Source organism: Halichoerus grypus, chromosome 8 (assembly GCF_964656455.1).
Source record: "Halichoerus grypus chromosome 8, mHalGry1.hap1.1, whole genome shotgun sequence".
Lineage (NCBI taxonomy): Eukaryota > Metazoa > Chordata > Mammalia > Carnivora > Phocidae > Halichoerus > Halichoerus grypus.
The window spans coordinates 23,952,232-23,973,944 of record NC_135719.1 but is presented as its reverse complement, the minus strand read 5'-3'; the positions used below and the strand labels follow the sequence as shown (position 1 = coordinate 23,973,944).

Below are 21,713 nucleotides of genomic sequence, written 5' to 3'. Positions count from 1 at the left end.
GTCCTTCAGTCATTAAATAGACACGGGGCTGGGGCAGAGCAGGGGTGGCTGGGGTTGGATGACTAGAAGGACTGGCGCAGTATGCAGTAACTATTTTTATATAAGAAAAAGATAAATTCCTGGCATCTACTGCCTTCAGTTTACTCATTTAATAATTTCTAAAAAATAAAATATAATAATATAATGTAATAAATATATAAAAATACATAAAGGGGAGCATGGGTGGCTCAGTCAATTAAGCATTCGACTCTTGATTTCGGCTCAGGTCATGATCTCAGGGTCCTGCGATCCAGCCCCGCATTGGGCTCTGTGCTCAGTGGGGAGTCTGCTTGAGATTCTCTCTCTCCCTCTCCCTCTGCTCCGCCCCCCATGCCCTGCTCATGCATGCACTCTTTCTAAAAAAAAGATCTATATCTATCTACATAATAAAGATAATAAAAATGACTAGTTCCCTAATACCTCTTCTAGTGCTGTACTGTTGTACTGTTTAGGGGAAGACAGTTGGTGGAAGAAGTTGGCAGAAAATGGCTTCTCTTCCAGCAAATTCCTGTGGATGCAGAACGCATTGTCTGCTTCTACCTTTTGTAACAGAACCGACATCCTTCCCTTGATTAAACAGACTCAGGTCTGAAGGTAAATAGCGTAGACAAAAGGGTGAGAAGTAAGGGTGTCTGTGTGCATGTGCACGCGTGCTGGGGGGAGGACAAGATTGCCAAGTATGAGGGAAATGCCTGCAGGTTTACTTGTTGCCACTGGCAGATGCTGCCTAAAGCATGTCTCCTCCTGTCCATGTAAGACATGTTGGTTTTTTGAAAATGTGAGCAGGGATGAAATCTCCCGTCCGTGAGCACAGCAACAGCCCCACGTGAATTCAGTTCCGGTGACGTTCTGGAAATTGGCGCCAGTCACTTTTAATCTGCCTTCACCCCTTTCACTGTGTATTTGTTTTGCTACTTCCTTCCCTGACAGATTCATGTCTTCTTCTAGGGAAAAGCTCCTTAGGTTAGTGTGTAATGGCTTCTAGAAGAGTTCTCTTGTCTAGAAAAATCTAATTGTCTTAACAAGTAACTCCATGTTTTATAATATAGTATTATTAAGAAGAAGTATGCATTTTACAGTTAATTTTTTCTCAGCTTCCAAGGGGGCTTTTCATCTCAGATGTTAAGAAGCAGGACTAGAAAGAAGGGAATTAAAACAGACGCAGGAAAAAAGAAAAAAAAAAAAAAACACCCCACAAGATTTAATTTAAAAAAATGCAGGGCAAATGTAATTTCTTTCCTGCATAATTTATATTAAAACTTATCAGCTGCTGATAGGATAAATAGCCCAAGATAGTTTCTGCTTGGCTTATACTTTCATCACAGGTATATCTGCTCAAGTATAATGTAATAGTTTTCTATCTAAAGGTGAAACACTCAGGATGCTCGGGTGGCTCAGTTAGTTAAGCGTCTGCCTTGGGCTCAGGTCATGATCCCAGAGTCCTGGGATCGAGTCCCTCATGGGGCTCCCTGCTCAGCAGGGAGCCTGCTTCTCTTTCCCCCTGCTTGTGCTCTCTGTCTCTCTCTGTCTCTCCCTCTCGGACAAATAAAATTGTTAAAAAAAAAAAAAATAAAGGTAAAATACATCAATTCCTTGGCAAGGTAAAAATGAACGCCTAAAAATCTGTGTAAACCTGCATTTATGTATTTTTGTCCATAAAAGGTAGTTCTCAAAATCAAAACCAAAATATTTACAAAGGTATCATGTGCACACATTACACATTTTCTTTGCAAATTGAAAAATGAAATTTCAAAGCCAGTAATAACTGATTTGTTTCTTTCAAAATGTCTCAGCTGAAACATAAAGGCACAAACTATGGAGACAACTTGCATGGATCTTAAAGGTGATAAGCCTGCGTGAAAAAGCCAGTGGAAAAGGTACAGAACAGTTCCGTGTATCTAGCAAAATAACAAAATCATAGAGATGGAGAAGCGATGAATCAGGGACTAGGGAAGGGGAGGGGGTCCCTGCACTGGGGCAGCCGGAGGGAGTTTCTTTGTGGTGATGGGAGTTTTTTATCATGATTGTGGTGGTGAGGGTATGAACCTAGACACGATAAAATGTCACAGAATTATCCACAAAAACATATGCAGGAACAATGACTGCATTCGAAAACTGGCCAAATCCAAGCAAGTCCTGAATTCTAGTTAATCGTAGGTACTGTGTCAATGTCAGTGTCCTGATTTGGGTCATGTATTAGAGTTATGTAAGATGTTACCTTTGGGGGAGACTGGGTGCTGGGGACGCAGGATCTCTCTGTACTATGATTGCAGCTTGTGGGTCTATAATTATTTCAAAATATAAAGTTAGAAACAAATCCCTCTGCTCAAGAAAAGATTCCAGCTACTAATTAAACATACTTAGGAAGCAATTTAGTCAAAGACTGGTATCCTTTCAGGAGGCAGGCCTTTAAGACAGAAACACAGAAGATTCTTGATTTAGCATTTGCTTAAGTATCTGGTTCTGCAAGTCTCACACTGCGTAACTTAAAGCGATTACTGTTTCTGTGGCTTCTATTAAGGTAGTAGAATCAGGAAATTTTAGAGTGAGTGGTGATCTTACAGAGAATGTAGGTCAGACCTTCAGGTTACACCTCTGGGTTTTGGTATCCTCATTTGTACTAGGAGGGCCTTGTCCTAGATTCTTTGTTAGCATCCTGCATAGTTCTGAATTTTAGAACCCACCACTTTATAATAGAAACTACGGAAACTTTAAGGGCGAACTGATAAATTCTGCCTCGATATTTATTGCATGAGACAAATGTCTCCATTTATGTCGACTGCCAATGTGGATCCACAAGCAATCTATTTATTTAACGCTATCTCCCATATTGTAAACACTTGGAGAGTAAGTTACCAGGGCTCTACCACTTAGCTAAATTTGAGAATTTTCCAGGAGAGAGGATCGGGGCAGTTTTCTTGAAGATGATATACCATTACATAGTGCTTGTACCAAATGTATGGCTTTTATCCATTTGAAAGGGGAGGTTGACTTGGGTCGGTGTCTTCCAGTCTGGGTCCCCTGACAGCTCATCAGATCCACTAAATTAATCCCGGGGAAACACGTGGCCCATAAAACACAAAAACTCTGGAAGTTTTAAAAGTAGCCATTGTCATTTGGGAATAAATGAAGGTAATCTCTCAACTACCAAGACAGTTTAGGCTTACTCATGTTACCCCTTTTCTTCATGGAATGCTAAAAACTGATTTCCTTGGGGGAAACTGAGCCCACTGTAAAACCAGGCTCAGAAGCCCCCAGGGCTGTCCGACCTGGTGATAGTATGCGCGTGCAACAAAAGGATCTTAATTTAACAGCAATTACACTTTGTCTTGTGGTACTGATTTCCCCTAAGTCTGTAACCATTTAAGTCATAGTCTTACAAAAACAAAGCAAACACAGAACCAGTACCTCACGGCATTAGTGTCATCATTTATTAACAAAAGGAACCCATAGGGTTCAAACCAGAATACAAAATACAATCTTTATTTTTTTTTTTCCTGTGGGTTAAACTGTTACATTTTTAATAATAAAAATAAAAAAGCTTTCATAGTTAACTTATCAAAAACAAAATCCCTGCCTATTGAGTTTCTTATTGTGCAAAAGAAAAACATAAAAATTAAAGTTCTGCCCATGGAAGGATTTTGTGTGCCAAAAGATACACATTTTCAGTTTCAAAAATTTTTGCATCAAAAAGAAAATTCTAAGGCCACAGTTTCTTTGCAAACTAAACAACAGAATAACAAGCAAATAGCAGCTAAATTTTTATCTTCATTCCCAAGAATTCTGTTGCAATGTAGAATTTTCTAACATTCGTAGAATAATTTCTTGATTATAAAACGGTATGCAGTTTCAACCTACTGCTTAAGGTCAGATATACTGATACCAATTTGATAAGGCAAATCATACCTTTTAGCTACTCTTTTAAGTGCTACAAAATGAGCTTTGCTTTAATTTTGTTAGCACATTTCACGATGTCTCTGTTACAGGTGATAAAACATCCTAGTGAAGGACTCCACTGAGTAGTTGGAAGCCAACTACTTGGCTTTCTACATGGGGCCAAAACTAAACTTTCTTCCTTCATACCGTTTTTCTTCGCTTCTTTCACTTTATTTTGGTATCATGGAGATGGACAATGTCTTGACAAGGCATATAAACTACAACTTAGAAGTCAAGAAACAGTTGAAGAGGATCTTTTTTTTAGAGTAAGAACAACACTGTTCAGATAACACTTAAAGACACATACCTCTTTAAAAATACACAAAGACAAAGCAAAAAAAAAAAAAAAAAAAAGGCACTAAAAACCAAAGCAGGGAATAAAGTTCTGTGACAATTTCAGTACCACAATTATTGGTATAACAGTTTTGCACTGTGATTTTAAACAGTGGCTTACAATGAAAAAAATTGCTTAAGATGCTTACATGATTACAGAGAGAGGTATGTCCAGAAGGGGGAGAAGGATACATTTACCTAATGCATGTAGAAAAAATCCCTGATCAGATGGCCAACTAACTTCTAAATACAAAACTTAACCTTAGAAGAGCTTTGATAGTTGTGACTGAATATACTGATTGAAAGAAAAATTATTCACTCTGGTGAATGAAGTACGGCATTCTGCATGGGAAGCACCAGGGTTTCTAGGTTGAACCTGTAGGACATGGAGAAAACCAAAGTACTCGGCTGGTCCAAAACCTCTATCGTGGAAATCCCTCCCTCCTTTCTACTGAGGGTCCAGGAATGCTCTCAGCTCGTGAAACCAACAGATGAAAGGAAAAGCAAGGGACCATGTGACCACGAACAGAAGGGGAGAGGGGAAAAGTCAAAACATTGCTCAGACTTCTAGCAGCAACACAATCTTGTTGGTCGGAATATCCTGAGGTTAAATGATAATAAAGATATTGCACCAAAACAATAAAGGAAAAAAATCACAGTTTAAATAGAATTACTAAAGAATTGAAATGGGAATAATAATACACGGCGCAGTGACTGCCGTCAGTAGACTAAGGTCTCTTCTTGGCAGGAATTCAGTTTGTCCTTTTTAAAAACCATGGTCGTTTGTACCCTCTTTTGATTTTGCATTTATTTTGAAATACCCTTTGGTAGGCATATATTAACTTTCATCTAACGCTAGCCTTATAGATTTTTCCCTTGGTCCACCTGCAGATTTAGTGATAGGTCAGAGGAGATTGCTACTGCCAATTAGCAGAAACTCTACACAAGGCTTATCAGGCCTCGAGTTTTCCAAGGATTCTGATAACCCCACTAGAGGTAGGTTAAGAAAGGCTTTTTGTTGGTTTTTTTGTATTTTTTTTCTGTGTAGTTATCAAGGCAGCCTGAGGATGCAACCTTCTTTTTTTTTTTTTTTTTCCCTTTCTTTTTCTACTATCATCCTAGGTAAATAAGACACGGGGAAAATCAAACACATACCCTAACAAAGTACTTAAATGGGGTAAGAACTATAGCCTTCAACCGAACGTGTTCTCATACTGATCCCCTCTGAACTGACATGCCTTGCAAGGAACTCTTTTCTTGGTTTCGTAATACTGCAGAGCCAACTTATACAGTGGAACTGTGTTACTTCGTTAGGACCTCACTGAAAGGTTCTTTCGAGGACTTCGGTCCTATGGGACACGTAAGAAAGCACGCAGCCCCTCACACTTGGTATCTAGGGTGGGCCTCCCCTATTCGTGCACGCCTCCGTGCCGCTACCGTCTTCAGAATCAAGGCTCCCAATGGGTCTACGTTTCCTTAAAGCTCAGGGTAACTTCTGCTCCACCTGGAGAAACCTCTGTAAAGTGACACAGAGCATTTCCACTCTCCACACAGCGTCTGTTCTCTGTGGTCAAGCGTGCAGGCACCCCCTTCACTTACTCTATCACCATCAGGACTTCCGGGACATTCTTCTCACGTGACTTTTCACATCTGCTTCACTGGATTACTTAAAGGGGACGCACAACGGTATCATCAACTTGTGCAATGATCCCGTCGGCCCACTGCGAAGTTCACATATTCTTTAATTTCTATCACCTTCGATCTGGATGTTCATTTATGTTCTTACACGCCTTTTCTCTCCTTCTTTTCCAAAAAGGCAGGGGGAAGGAACCGTTTTCTAAATTGATGATGAACACAGTGATTTCTGACATTTGTTCAGAGAATGAAGGAAACAGGCTGGGTCTCTTCTACATCAGGAGGATGTGGATCAACCTGCAAAAAAAGAGCAGACCAGGATTACTATTCCAGCGCCCTATAAATAATCTTAGTATCTATTTCTAATTATATGGTGGTTAGAAGCCAAGTTGCTATGAGCCTATTAATAAGAAGTCCCAGCGGGTCACTTAAGTGCTCTGTACTCCATGGCCACATAAAACAATTAAAGGCGATCCATGGTACTCTACGGGCATGCTATCGTTTACAAGGAAAATATTACAAAAGGAAGTAATCGGATCACTGCCACTTTATCACCAGAAAAAAATTTTTTTTTTTTTAAAGATTTTATTTATTTATTTGAGAGAGAGAGAATGAGACAGAGCAAGCACATGAGAGGGGGGAGGGTCAGAGGGAGAAGCAGACCCCCTGCTGAGCAGGGAGCCCGATGCGGGACTCAATTCAGGGACTCCAGGATCATGACCTGAGCCGAAGGCAGTCGCTCAACCAACTGAGCCACCCAGGCACCCACCAGAAAAAATTTTTAAATATGTATCCCCTACTACTTAGGAATCAGCAACAGATACTTACAAAGGATTATTTCCAGACGGCAACCTAAAAGTCTTATTTTCTTTCGTTTTGCTTACCTCTGAATAAAGAGGTGGCGGCTGAAACCGGAATTCCTGCATGCAGGCGAACACGGGACAGCATGCTTCCCCCTCACAGTTAGGGGGCTGCGGGTAAGGAGGCACGTGTCTAGAGAATTCCTCCTCTGACACTACGTCTGCGTAATTTGGTGGCGCTGTGACAAAAACAGAGTTGGGTCTCAGAAGTCCACACGAAAATTTGTTACATTCTTCTGAACTCTTACCAAAACAAGAAATTTAGCTAAATTTGAAAATGATGTTTTTCTTTTCCCCCCTCTAATGAGCAAGTTTTTGTGCCCACCATGATAGAACGTACTTAATCGATCCTTCTCTTGTGAAATCACTACTAACAGTTATCGCATTCTCCTCTTTTGAGATGGAGACTTCCTTCTGGCTCTGCAGCCAGCAGCTCTGTGCCCCGGCTAAGCCAGGCTCCCAAGTCCCTGCCAGGAAGGCGGTGTTAGGATTTCCAGGGCTCAGAGGAGTCAGGATGGCTGCGGAGGCAGGAGTCCTCGGCATCTGAGCACCTGCTGTCTTACGCTGCCCTCGGGTACCCTAGGTGTGAAACTCCTCGCGGGGGGACCCTCCACGCCTCGTACCTTCGGGCTGCTCTGGCAGGGTCAGCGTCAGCCAGCTCAGATCCATACTGAACTGGCTGGCAATGCTGGAGTTTCTGCTGCCAAAACCATGGTATGGAATCGTGCCAATCACTAAGGGCAGCTCGAGCATCAGTTTTTTAGCACCAGGAATGTGAATGTACACCTAATATGTCAAAAAAAGAAAAGAAAAAAAGTGAGAGAGAGAGAGAGAGAAAAAGGCAAAAATATAAATAAAACCTCCAATTTATTTTTTCACAGAAACAAGTATCTTTGTTGCCTACCACCACTTCTCCAATAGAAGCTGTAAAGGATCCTGACCAAATAAAATGAAGAACAAACCAAATGAAGAGCCCAGGAAATGCACTGAATGCTCTGTGATGGGGACCTGTAGCCTTAACATACTTCACTGTAAGCAAGCACGGCTTACATAATAATGATAAAAAATGAAGTCTATGTTTTCAATATAACAAACAGCCCTTAACTGCATGTTAGTTAATTCAATTCCTTAGGGGGACAGTTTTTGATTAAGAACAAAGGCCAATCTTCATCATTCCATGGTCTGCCATAATGCTGACATACAAGGACATTGTCCCAGGCATTAAACGTACATATTCGTGGTAACATGGCATGGTTATTACTCCATTCTACATATTTTTCATTTTAAGAAGATCTCCGCTTACAGCTAAGGAATAGTCTATTCTGATAATGCAGCAATCCAGGATGGACGGGGTAACAGGTGGGATTTTGAGAGTCTTCCCATTCCACGTGTCAGTGCCCCCAGATGCAATGTGGTTTCCTCGTACGTTGGCAACCATGTGCCGGACGGTCTTTGTTCTCCCACTCGCCAAGTACGTCTGGGTTTGGAAAATAGCAGCTTTGGGAACAATCAGCCGAGAGGAACAATTCTCTATCTCTGCATAGATTGGAATGGCTTCTCCTAAAAAGAGAACAAAAACACCTTCAGAGACTTTTCAGAAAGTTCTCACCACGGTGGAAGAGAGCCGCTAACCAATTAAAGCAAAAGTCGCCTTGTGACTTTAACAAATTGAGAGCCTTTGATGGGAAACTTGCATTGTGAATCTGTGTCAGAGATCTGAGAATTCACTGCAGGTCACGGTACATACTGGCTTCTAATTACGGCATTATTTGCTTTTCTAATGTAGCAATATTAGGTTGCCAGTTCTAAACATATGTAAATAACAAGTATCTATAAAAATTAAAATAATACATACAAATAAATGGCCCAGTACTACGTTAAGTACAAAAGATCACTAACAAACTCATTAATGCCCATCAAATTAAAATCTGCCCAACAGGAGAACAAAGACATCGCTTTTAAGGAGCCGATGTGACGGCATAAATGAAACGGATGGAGCAGACGACTCTCCCGTCCGCGTTACATGCCCACCGTCCTACCATCTGTACCACATTTGTTTCCAATGAGCCGGAACCCTGGAGTGGGGGCCAAACCCACTGGGCGGAATCAGAGCCTTCACAAACGGTTGCTCCAAGATCAATCTGACTGTTCAGGCTGTTCATGTTCTACACTCTCACCCCCTATGTTTGGGTACATAGCCCCAGCACAGGGTCAGACTGCCTGACGTGGTTTCCTGCTGCAATAGCGTTCTTTTTTTTTTTTAAGATTTTATTTATTCATTTGACAGAGAGAGACACAGCGAGAGAGGGAACACAAGCCGGGGGAGTGGGAGAGGGAGAAGCAGGCTTCCCGCGGAGCACGGAGCCCAATGCGGGGCTCGATCCCAGGACCCTGGGATCATGACCTGAGCCGAAGGCAGACGCCTAACGACTGAGCCACCCAGGCGCCCCGTGCAATAGTGCTCTTCTGAGCAACGCTGCTCCTGACATTCTTTGGCAACATCAAGTAAAATGCTGGCATTTTCCCCACTTTCCCAGTTCTAGTCTTTGTTACTAAAGTGAAAGGACCGAAGTCAGAAACACCAGAAGTTTTACTGGAATCGACTCATCACTCAAAAATACTTACATATCCATTATTTATATGAAAAACATATTATCCACATTTTAAAACAGTATGTACCTCATGAATTACAAAACACACTATTTAAAATCACTTAAAAGTAGCTAATAAAATGCATGACTCCTCTATTTGTACTTTCAAACATTTTGCTTACCATTACAGTATCCTTTTCTTTCAATTTTGGCACTCAGTGAGACAGGACCAGACGTGAAAAACCAACAGCCAACCATTTTCTCTTGAGTTTTCAATACAGGGGTCTTGAAAATTTCAAGAAATAACGTGACTTTAATTAAACCAGTAGAAAACTCACAGAACTTAAAATTACATCATTCTTTATTAAACGGTTGTGAAGAAATGTCTTTCAGAAAACAAATCAACTTTTTATCCTCATGTGACATTAGGCAAAATACTTGCTGAAATATAAAGCATTGAAAAAACAAGTCATTCTCTTTTAGGAAAACTAAGATGAATTGTCAGACTCAAATTAGGTGATAGGTCATAAGGAAATGATAAGAAATCCTATTTTATCCTATAATCATTATATTTCTGGGAAATGATATACCTTCCCTTAAGGTAATAATAGAAAATTACAGTAGTAACTAGTAAAGTGACAGAGATGCTTTTTTTCTTTTAAAGACTTTACGTGTAGATTAGGTTAAAAAAAGAAATGGTATAAAAATCAATAATCAAAATCTTCTATTTGTTTTGGCATCTAAAATATAGAAGAAGCAAATAGCCTTTTTTTCCTGAATTCAAAAATGCATGATTAGGCAGAAATTTCAAGTGCCCTCAAGTGAGACTGGTTTTGGGTTGTGTGTGGTGGCAGCACAACGCACCCAATGCAGTGGATCCACAAGGTTACCGAACAGACCACCCCACCTTCTCTCCTACGACATCAAGAGAAAGGGCACAAGACTTAAAATGCTCACTTTAAAAGACGCACAAACCAAAAGCTCATAGTAAAACCCAAAGCTGCAATAGTTTTTTACTTATAAAAAGAACATTAAAGGATTAATAGTTTTTCTTTTTGGCAAAAAAATAAAATCTCCTTAAATCATTTGCCACAATGGTCCCACAAATAGCTTAGAAATAGCCAACTTCCCAATTCTAAGTAGTTTTTAAAAGTACAAGACAGTATTGTCAATTTGCAAAAACAAAACAAAACAAAAAGACAAAAAAACCAGAAAAACCCAAGGTGTGAAGTGGACGGTAACTTCCGGCCATAACAGGAGCTTTCAGCCTGCTCGGCTGGGTGCGGGCTGTTCTAGGATTTTGGTCACAAGGGGTCCTGCAGCCAGAGCATAATTATTATACTGTCACCCTCCAAAAGTGAACATCAGAGAGAAGTCCATTCCATTTTCCAACGAAAATAGGGTGAAATACCTTTTAGCTCCTGTTTTTTCCCCTTATCTTTAAAAACATTGGCTAGAAAAAGAAACCCCCCAATACTAAACATACATCTTTGGAACACCCGTATCATGATGGAAAGTTCAAATTATCCCAGTATTTTCTATGAAGTAAAAAAATCATTCATTCATATTTAAATGAAGAACCATTAGGTCCTCACAGCTATCATGAAAGTACAAGGTATAATTTTATATTATTTTGATAATATGGGTTTAGATAAAAGAATCTAGCTCATTAGCTCCCATCCTGCCTACTCTGTTGTTACTTATAGCCTAATCTTTCTTATCAGCCTACAGTATTTCTGGTGATTATTAGAAGTTCAATGCTTTAATGTGGCCAAATCTGTCATAAGGAAATGATAAGAGAAAGGCTCTCCACGGCAGCTGCACGCACTTACTTAATGTTAGAAAATGACATGCAAAATGCAAGGATACATAGCATAATGGCCTGAGCCTCAATAACAGGCTGAGCATGATTAATACTCTTCCGTAATTACTGTTCCTCAACCTGCTATTATTGAAGAGTTTAGAATACCACAGCCCCGTGAATGTGGCCGCTCTGGTAAAAGTAACCACTCTCTGTGTGCGCATTATTATTATTAAGCCTTATTAATGCATTTCAAGCCTGTATAACTTTTTGGCAAAAGCAGCCCTGAACAATGGAGACATAATCAATAGTATTAACACAGACAATTTGTAATTTGCCCAACCTAGAATCACACATTTATAGTGAAGGCCCATGGGTTACAAGATTGTATCAGAAAGTGACAGGACAGACTAGCACCACACTGGATCGGTGTATACAGCACTACTGAAGGGAAGGAGGAAGGGAGGGGAGGAGAAAAAGGAGGAGGAAGAACTTACTAACAATGCTGGTGTGTTGACATCAATGTGACTAATCACCTGAAGCTCCCGCTTCACACTCTGATCGGGTACCTTGGGTCGTTCCAAAACTGCCCTCACACAGTACTGAATACTTCCATATTTCCCGGTGAACGAGGTTACTAAAGGTCTGAAACGAACCAAAGAGGTTAACTGAGAAGTTCATCTTTCAGTGAAACACCACTGGAAAAAAAAACAAAAAGCCTTAAAAGTGTTGGTTTGGGTTAAACAAAATAAAAAGAATGTGAACAGGGTAAGTCTACTGAGGGGCTATTCAAGATCAATGGGCATAACTGAGTCTCAGAAGATACCTGGTACCCTCACCTCGGGAAAGACATATTGCCGAGAAAGGAAATCACAAAAGTAGTATCGTTTCACTTACTCAGATGGAAGTTGAAAGCTAAATGGAAATTCATGTTTTCCAGGCTCTAATAAGAGGATGCCTTCACCTAAAAAAAGAAAATACATTTTAACTAAGGTCATATTAGATCAAGAATTTTCACAACGTAATCCTATTTTTTAAAAAAAGGAGATTTCCCTGGCTATAGCATCCAGGATACTCCAGAAAGTACATTAATCTCTAAGATTTAGAGAATTAGAATTTGAATCAGTTTCTATCAAGTTTCATCAATTTCAAACCATATATACACATACAGTTTCTATCTTTAAAGAGACCAATCACGCAAGTAATTACCATAAAGTGTCAGAGCCCAGAGTTCTCATGTACATATACACATGCACACACGCACACACGTGTGCACACACGCACATGTATGTATATACACACACACGTATACATACGTGTGTGTCCATGTACACACACACATCTGTTCGCCCCACTCATAAACCAGCACAAGTGTCCCAGCATCGTATTATAAACATACACCAATGCTATTACACTAACGTCATAGTATACTATTATACTAATACGACATATCGATATTAAATTGGATTTAAAACTGATTTAGCAAAAAATACATCTATTTACTTTGGGTATACCATAAAAATCACATTCTGTATTCCTTGGGCAAAAATGGAAAAAGGTGAAAGATTTCCTTGGAATAGTGTGAAGACTGAGTATAATAATACTAAACAGCCAAACTAACAGGACAACTTACGAGGTTAAGAGTCATGCATGTACACTTAAGCTCTACCCATTAATAGGTGGCTCGTTAATTGGTGGTTAAGTCAGGATATGGAGCGGGGTCTGCCTAGCACAGCCACGACTCCTCCCTCCTGCTCTGCGTTCTGGGTCAGCCAGCTGGGTTTTATCCCCCATAGAGGCTGAGATGCAGGGTGCAGATGGACCGTGTGAGGCCAGGGGCGCTGCTGGAGCTCCCATGAACACACACACAACTGGCATCATTCAGATCCAAAGTCAACTCCAGGGCTGTCACGTGGCTTAGACAGCTCTGCAGAGATGCTTAGAAACTTCCCCTTCACTTTATGCTCATCAATTCAAGTTCAGAACTAAACCCCCTCGTCAAGGGTGGCACGATTCAGATGAAGGAAGTGCAGCACAGATGAGAACTTTCTTCAAGATTTGCCTGGTCAGTTGATACTAAAAACAGAGATTTCTACTGTATCCATTCATTAAAAAAAAAAAAAAAGAGAGAGAGAGAGACATTTAAAGGGCTAGTAAAATGGAATATTTTTTCACTTACTAGAAACAAGTTAACATTTCAACCTGTCCTTTCAGAAAACAGGAATGCATTATTGGCCCATTTAGTCTTCTGAATCTATCCCCAATTTTCAGCGTGTAATATATTAGGGGGAAAAATGACTGAAGGTCATTCAAATATAAATACAACACAGGTGGGTGACTTGGAGGCGAAGTGAACAAGTGACAGGGACAAGAGGCCACTGTGATGGAGGCAGTCCGAGGGCTCAGGTGTGCCCAGAGCTGCCCTCCCTGTAAGACTCAGCACTTACAGCCGTGCTATCAAGTAAAAGGCTCAAGGCAATCCCAATGCTTCTGAGAGAGCTGGACTAAAGTTCTAAATTGTAATCCTTAGACTACTGAATAGGACAATCTGTGTACTTTACAATGTTTAAAAATGTGGATTTCATGTGAGTTCAAACCGTACAGTGCTTAGACGTCAGGCCCCATGGATACAAAGATGAGTAACGTCAATCCTCAGATAGACCATGGGAGGAGGGGGGGCTACAGACACATGCATGCAAGTAATGAGCACAGAGTGCGGGAGCCCGTGGAGGGGATGGTGCCTGCTCTGGACCTGAGGGCCAGCACGGAGATGTGGAGGAGGGGGTTTGAGAGGAAGGGAACAGCATGAGGCTGGGCACAGTGGGCATGTGTGGGGAACAGTTACTAGGGATACTGAGAGAGAGAAAGTTCTCTCATCATAGAGAACACGGATGAACATAGGAACTAGAACATTTAAAACAAGGCTTTCAATCCCCTCCACACATTAACAGAAACGCAAATGGAGAAAGTTGATCAACAGAGGTTATAGCATTTGGAATCATCTTAGTTTTCTTCCTTTCTCTTATGATTATCTTTTTGTTAAAAGTTTAACAAGCTGAATCATGTGCCCATTTCTGCTTCTGTTCTCATGGCTCAGTACTTCTGCCTTACACACTGAGGACTACGAAATCACAGAGAGGTGTTCCATTCACTGATGGTCTTACAGCCCAAGCTCCTCATTCAGGGCACTCGCGAGGGGTGGGAGCTAAGAACATCATTACAGAGTCAGAGACTTGGGCTCAGGAAGGTTGAGGGACTCCCACAAGGTCATACCACTGGTGGGTACCAAGTGAAACTAACTCTCTTCTGTCTTATCTTTCTACCACAACTCCTCAATAATTAAACAAAAAATGAAGAAAATCACAAAGATAGCAAGTAGATTAGATTAACGGTGCCAAACAATTATCTGGGGGGAGATTTCCTGAAAAGAAATGTCCTAGACACATTTCCCCCAAAAATCTAGATTTCTAAAAATCTCTTCAGGTGATCAAAATTCAGCTAGGTTTTGGAAATAAATGACCCTGAAAATCTACGACTATGCAAAGTTGCTAACTTCTTTCAAGCTACAGATGTTAGGAGTGTTTTTTTTTTTTTTTTTTCTCAATGAGCTCACCTAAAACAATGATTTTTAAATAAAACATAATTTTTGCCAATATCTGGTGTGATATCTTTTAAAAACAAGCTAAAAATTTTCAGGTTGTCTAGGCTTAGACATTCTATTCCATCAGAATGAAAAAGCAAGATCTAACCTGTGATTCAAAACAGTATTTGTCAGACCAGATTTTACCAAAGCAATTTTTTATTACTAATCCCAGGTCCAACTGCTATTAATCTCACTTCTGTTTACTCAGTAGTTATAGGCACAGAGATAGAGAGAGTCCACAGCCCGGGTCAAAAACCACTTCTCTCTTCCACGACCCTTGACTCCAGTCAGCCATCTTGAAAATCTGTGTTGTCCCTGCCCATTGGGGGAGGCATGTGTAGGCTGATCCTGGAAACCATACCAAGGAAAGGGTCACCCAACACACTGTACTTGTGAATCCAAAAAGGCTTTGGTCCCAAATATGTTTTTTTCCTCACTACAATACTTGGGATCACTGGATTCTCACATACCTTGAGGATTTAATGGTGAACAGTCTACTTCTCCAAAGTAGGAAAAGGCAAAATTGCACATACTATTTATTTTGTATAAGACACAGAAAACATTAAAACATTGATATACTGCCTTTTACTCTTCAAGGGAGGGGAGTTTATACCATTATCTCCTTTTATAGATAAAAGCTGAAGCTGATGAGGCAGAAAGATAAAATAGTTTAAAGTAGCTTCCACCAGCTCCATGAAGAGCAAGACTCACTGTTCCTAGTATTTTCATGATTAAGAAAATCAATTTTTGCATATTTACTATATATAATTATATAAAGTTTTATATTTATACACGTAGTATACATATAGATAAAACAGCTATGATGTAGGTTCCCACATAAGCACTTGGAAAAACCTACACTATTAACTGGACTTCAACAAGAGTGGACAAGAAGTGGGTAATCATTCCTCCAGAAACTTACAATGCCCAGATCCCACTGTCTCCAAAAGCCTACGGGGCAAGGGGCGGGGGGGAGGGATGTTGCAAGGAAACAAAAAGAAGAAGAAAAAACGAAAGAATATAGGGCAGAGGCAGAACTCTTGTTACTCTGCTCCCAGAAGAGGGAAAGTATGATAGTCAAGTATGATGGTCAACTCTAGAAACACTTCCTTTGAACCCCTACCGCTCAGGAACTACTTCCCTTTTTCCAAGATTGAGGTTTTGCTAATTCATCGTGAAACAAGAACGACTGTCTACCTCCAGGATGGGAAGAAGGGGAGGCCCATAAAACACTGAGCAACACAGCATGGAAACCTCATCGACTGATTCCACTCTCCATCCCTCAGGCCAGAAGGAACAGGACCTAGATCCCCAGATCTTAGATTTCTGACTGCTCATCACAGGTTCCCATGGCAACGGTTCACTCCTGGAAGGTCCTGGGACGCCCGGCGCTGGGCAGGCCCAAGCGAGCCAGAGGCGAGGAGCCAGGTAGACGTGCGCACTCACCTCGCGCGATCTCCCCGGTGCTTTGCAGTGGGGGGCACAGGCATTGTTACCCACCCGCTACCGGCGACCAAACTGAGGCTCCGGCCACCCCGTAGGCGGACCCCAGCCTCGGATCCCGCCCCCGCCCCCCTAGGCGGTGGGCGTCCGCAGACGCGCGCCCTCCCGGTTCCTGCCAGCCCCTCTGCGGAGCCTCCCGTGGCCCGGCGGGGACACCGGGGCCGTGGCCCTCGCTCACCGGCCGGGGGTTCGCGCAGGCTCAGGCGCACGTTCAGGTACTCCACCTCCGAGGCGGCGGCCGGGGCCGCGGCGCCAGGGCTCGGGCCCCAGGCGGCAGTGGCTCGGCCGTGGGCCTCCAGGCGCAGCGCGCGCAGGGCCACCGGCTCGGCCGCCTCCAGCAGCACGTGTCCCGCCACCGTCTCGCCGCTCGAGTAGCAGCCCTTGCGCTCATCCTCGAACACCAGACCCAGGCTCTTTACGCGGCCCTCGGACCCCACGGCCGCCGCGGACCCCGCCTCGCCGCCCATCCCGCCGGGCGATGGGGCCGCGCCAGGGAGGTCGGCAGCTGCCCGGAGCCGGCGTGGCGAGCAGAGCGGCGCCGCTGTCACGGGCGCCCGCCGCACGCCGAGGGCCGCCGCGGCAGTTGTGCGGTGCCCGGTGGAGCCCTGGAGCGCCGTGGGGCCTATCGCTTTAACAAACCCAGGTGGGACTGGACAGGGGCTGGGACAGCCCACCCCCGGCGCGCACCCATAGGCCGCTCTGAGCCCTGCCTCGTGCCGATTGGTTGTAAATGGCTACTGAGTCATTTCATAGGCGCTCCCACGCACCGGATGGCGCAGGTAGGCAGTGCGTGATCAGACAGTGGTGACCAATCGGGATACGCAGGCGTACACGTGCACAGGCCGCTTATTGGCTGGGGCAAGGCACAGTTCTCGGGCACTGACCAATAGTGAGGCGGTGCGCCCATGTGGACAGATAGTGGGAAACAATATTTGTTAGGGAGGGGGCGGGACCGGGAATCTCCGGCTCGCAAAGTGTCAACCGTTCCCATGGTTACGAACGGGGGCGGGGTTTCTGGCAGCGTGGGGACTGCAGAAGCCACTGGGTTTGCACTGGTATATGAAGTTGTGATTGCAACTGGCTTGTTTTTTTTTTGTTTTTTTTTAAATTTTTTTATTGTTATGTTAATCCCCATACATTACATCATTAGTTTTAGATATGCAACTGGCTTGTATTTATGATTTAATCTGCAGTACTCGTGGGGGAAATAGATACCCTGGAAAATGGAACTCAGCAATAATTCTCCTGTGAGTTTTTTGGGTGGAGGTGGGGCGGCTGCCTCGAAACTTTAATGGATAACTTGGCAACTACTAACCTCCCGGTTCCCGAGCCCCGCCTCTCCGGGGTTTCGGAATTCCCAGCCTGAGAAAGAGCCGCAAACTGGAGGAATGAAGGCTGTGATGCTCAACCTGGTACGACCCCCAAGGAGTTCTCCTGGACTCACAGCCTTTCTAAGCTGGGAATAGCCCAGAACACTGATTCTTCCTGTTGTAAACAAGGTCATGAATCAGGTTGTTTCAAAACAATATGTGCAACCCAAGTTTCTGCTCCACCGGAAAGGATTTCCTGACTTCGTGTCATAGTCAAGGAAGACTTAACAGGTGCCTTGATGACTTGTTCTCCACGCCCATGGCTCCTTTTGCCTGTCCTCATTTTCATTTTGTTCTTTAATATTCCATTCCTTCTCTACTCTAATTTTTTTTTACCATCTAGCGTAGCTGACATTATTTGGCCATTTTCTAACCCTTTTAAGTTCTTCCCTTATTAAATTTCCAAGTTTGTGAGCTGTTATCACAGATTGATCTCGTATTGAGATTTAAAACCTTTCCTGAAGTAGGTATTTCCTTTTTGTTGTTGTTGTTGTTTTATTTTAAGGATCCCAAAGGACAGGTTACTTTGCTGCCTTCTTTGAGTTTAAATTATTAACGTGGAACTTTACTAAAGCTTTGCAACTTCGAAGTTTCTTTATCACTTCTGAAAGAAAGTGGAAAGGGCCACAAATCTCTGCATACAGTTCTGAAATAGCTGTTAGTTTCTCAGCACTTTATCTAGAAGAGTTCCCAACATGCTATTACTGGTCCACTTTTCTTTATAACACAACCACACGTTATATGCTTACTTGCATATTGTTTATCACTACCATCTGAAGCACAGAACTTGTTCTCCTCATTGTTGTACCTGTAGTACCTAACACAGAGTTTAGGACACAGTCAGCACTCAATAATGTTGACTTGATTGAATGAAGGAATCCCAACCCATACAGTATTACTTGGCTTTGCAATAAATGAATAGTACTCTGCCTCTTACTCTACTGTATCTTCATCCTCTCCAGGCAGATGTTCTCTATCTCCCCACACCTTCCAAATTAGGTGGCTGAGAAAGGGGGAAGGCTAATGGCCCTAACCATGCCCAAAAGGCAGACTTGCACATATGGCAGGCGTTCTGTGCTGAGAACGATCAGGCTCTCTTTGCTCATTTGTCAGCTAATGATACTTTGATTCCAGGTAGCAGAATGCATGGCCAAACATTGGCTTAAACAATAAGTATATTTCTTGTTTACTTAACCAGAAGTAAGTGCAATGGCAGGTGCTATCAGGGTTGGTTAATCAGGGTCCTCTTATCTTTCTCCACTGCCATACTCAGTTCCCTTACTGGTGGCAGTGGTTACCACAGCTCTAAGTGTCCCAAAGCAGAATTTAAAAAATAAAGCAAGGGAGTTCATGTTCACTTAAAAAAAAAAAAAAAAAAAGTGAATTTTTTTTTTTCTTCTCTTCCTCTCTCCTTTCAGAAAGAAAATACATTTCCTAGATGCCCCCTATTGGGGGCATCTTACATGGTGTTGGCCAAAATGGACTCGTCTATGCACCCGTAGGTTATTAACTGGCAAAAAGAAATGAGATTTTTACAATTCGCTCAGACCAGTGATTTTTCTCTGGGGGCTAAATAAAATCGGAGCTCTGTTAGCAAATGGCTGTTGTGTGGTCAATCTAGAGCCATTCGACTGACGTTAAGTGGGCCTGGCCAAGTTTGCTATAGAGTAGAGCTGTGTCAGTCAAACCTTAAAAAAGTGGGTGAGGGGTGCTTGAGAACGCTAGACGATCTTTGCAGATTTTCTGTAAGTTTGAAATTATTCCAAAATAGCAACAGGGATTTTTTTTTCCCATAGTCTCCTGCTTGCAAGAACACTTGATCTGGGTTCTCTGACTAAAAGATAGGGGAGCCCTGTGATATTTTTGCTGCTTGTGGCTGCGTTGGATGTCTACACTGGGGTCATCCTTGGTTCCAAGCCAGGGGATGAAAGAAAACCTTCCAGAAAACTCACTTGTGATGGTTTGCTTTTTAAGTTTTGACTTCCCTCCCCAAGCCACTTGCTATTGCCAGTGCTCAGCTACTTCTATTCTTTCTCCTTTTCTTCCTCCTTCCTCCTCCTCCTCCTTTTTATTTTCAGAGTTTTAGTTATAATCACTGGGGGAGAGGTGTTCTATTGTGTGACTTTATGTTTTCCAGCTCTAGAATTTATTTTTCCCGATCCTTCAGATCTTAAAAAGGTAATTAAAATGCTGCGTAAGTTTCTCAGAGTCCATAGTCTCTCATGGTTCATCTCTCCCTCCAATTCCCCCCCCCTTCATTTTTCCCTTCCTCCTCCTAATGTCCTCCATGCTATTCCTTATGTTCCACAAATAGGTGAAACCATATGATAATTGACTTTCTCTGCTTGACTTATTTGACTTAGCATAATCTCCTCCAGGAGGGGGGTGGGGGATGGGTTAGCCCTGTGATGGGTATTAAGGAGGGCACGTACTGCATGGAGCACTGGGTGTTACACGAAAACAATGAATTGTGGATCACCACATCAAAAACTAATGATGTATTGTATGGTGATTAACATAACATAGTAAAATAAAATTAAAAAAAAAAGAAATAATAGACTCCTAAGAACAAAATGTGTTTTATTAAAGAAACTTTGTCCCAAAATAAAATAAAATAAAATAAAATAAAATAAAATACTGCATAAGTACCAGCACACATTCATTATCTTTTTGGAGAATGGACACATTCATCTTGCTTTTGCCTCACTATTTTTATCCAGCAACTTTAATTTGTGCTCACTCATACCTTGATTTTTATTTGGAGGCTGGCTGATGTTTGAAACTCATTTGCTACCTGAATTGGAAATCAAGTTTACAAAGCACAGATCTCTAGGAGGAAGGAGAAGAATCGTACCATACTGAACATTCACTGAACACCAGCCTAGGTGCTCAACATGTGTGATCCTGTTTAATCTCACAAAAATTCCTGTGAGGGGGCATTTCGGGATAGAGATCCAAGTTTACAGACAAGGAGCCAAGGTTCAGAAAGATGGGGTGCCTTGCTTCACATTCCATTTTCAGTAAGTGACAAAGCCAAGGTCAGACAAGGCATTCTGTGTTCATAACGTTGCCCTTTAGTATCATGGTTGACGGGAAAAGAGAAAGGAAGGGAGGGGAAAAGGATGGAAGAGAAAGGAAGAAGGAAAAAAGTTTAACTTACTTTAATAAGAGGAAAGAAGAGCCGTTCACCACGCCCAGTTGGGGTTCCCTACCAGCACAGTTCACACGCCCTTGACACTGAGGTGCTCCTCTCTTATGTTGACAATACCCCCCGAAAATGGTTAGCACCTGTCTCTCCACAGGCCTAAAGTGACCCTCCACCTTCTTCCAAAAATGACTGGTGGCAGCTGCAGAGGAAATAACTGAAATGAGCTTTTTTTTAGAAGGAAAGTTGGAAAGGAGAAAGCATATGGGGGAGTAGATAACTGAGCAGGGAAACAAAAGAGGACAAAATACACCCAAAAAGGGAAATACTGCAGACAAATTTGTTTGATCCCCCCCACTGGGGTGGAGAGACAGGAATTCATGTAAGAACGCAGAACTCTTTTGCTGCAGGTATCTTATTCTGAAGAGCAGAAAGACCCTGCGTTCTTCCTGCAGCGTTCTTGCATACATAATGTGGTTGAATTGTGACAGTAACAGAAGGAGCACAGCAAGAAAGTGTTTCCTGCCAGTGAATTGGTAGTAGATTACAGTTCCATTATTGAAACTGAACAGGCAAACATGAAACCAAGACTCATAAGATAAGTAACAATTAAGGATCTTAAATAAACATCATTAGACCCATATTGAATGCAGAATCAATGGGAAGAGCTTGTCTGTGACCAAACATCATCTGTTCAGCATAATTGTCCTTGACGACTATCCTTTTGCCCCACAAGGGTCTGCTGTGATGGAAATGGCCACGTATGGATTTCACAAAACACCTTCCTTCAACTATTTGGGGGCTTATGAGGAATTCTAATTGAATTAAGTCATAAAATTATCAATATAAATTATAAA

The 21,713-nt window shown here is 42.2% G+C and overlaps 1 protein-coding gene across 1 annotated transcript; it reads right to left on the bottom strand.

Moving 5' to 3' along the window:
• Window positions 1-3,448: 3,448 nt before the first annotated feature.
• On the bottom strand, window positions 3,449-16,972 carry ARRDC4 (arrestin domain containing 4). Its single transcript, XM_036099918.2, has 8 exons — window positions 16,520-16,972; window positions 12,093-12,159; window positions 11,693-11,840; window positions 9,577-9,679; window positions 8,107-8,363; window positions 7,427-7,589; window positions 6,828-6,982; window positions 3,449-6,240 (listed from the first exon to the last, which is right to left on the bottom strand). The coding sequence occupies exons 1-8, from the start codon at window positions 16,806-16,808 to the stop codon at window positions 6,184-6,186; spliced, it is 1,239 nt and encodes a 412-aa protein (XP_035955811.1). The 5' UTR covers window positions 16,809-16,972; the 3' UTR covers window positions 3,449-6,183.
• Between the last annotated feature and the right edge of the window lie 4,741 nt (window positions 16,973-21,713).

Excerpts from the sequence above, each read along its gene's own strand:
- ARRDC4 (XM_036099918.2), bottom strand. The coding sequence starts at position 16,808 with ATGGGCGGCGAGGCGGGGTCCGCGGCGGCCGTGGGGTCCGAGGGCCGC. Across the intron at positions 7,590-8,106 it reads GAATAGACTATTCCTTAGCT|GTGTACATTCACATTCCTGG; the intron begins GTAAGCGGAGAT and ends TTGACATATTAG. Across the intron at positions 6,983-7,426 it reads CCTGCCAGAGCAGCCCGAAG|CGCCACCAAATTACGCAGAC; the intron begins GTACGAGGCGTG and ends TTTTTGTCACAG.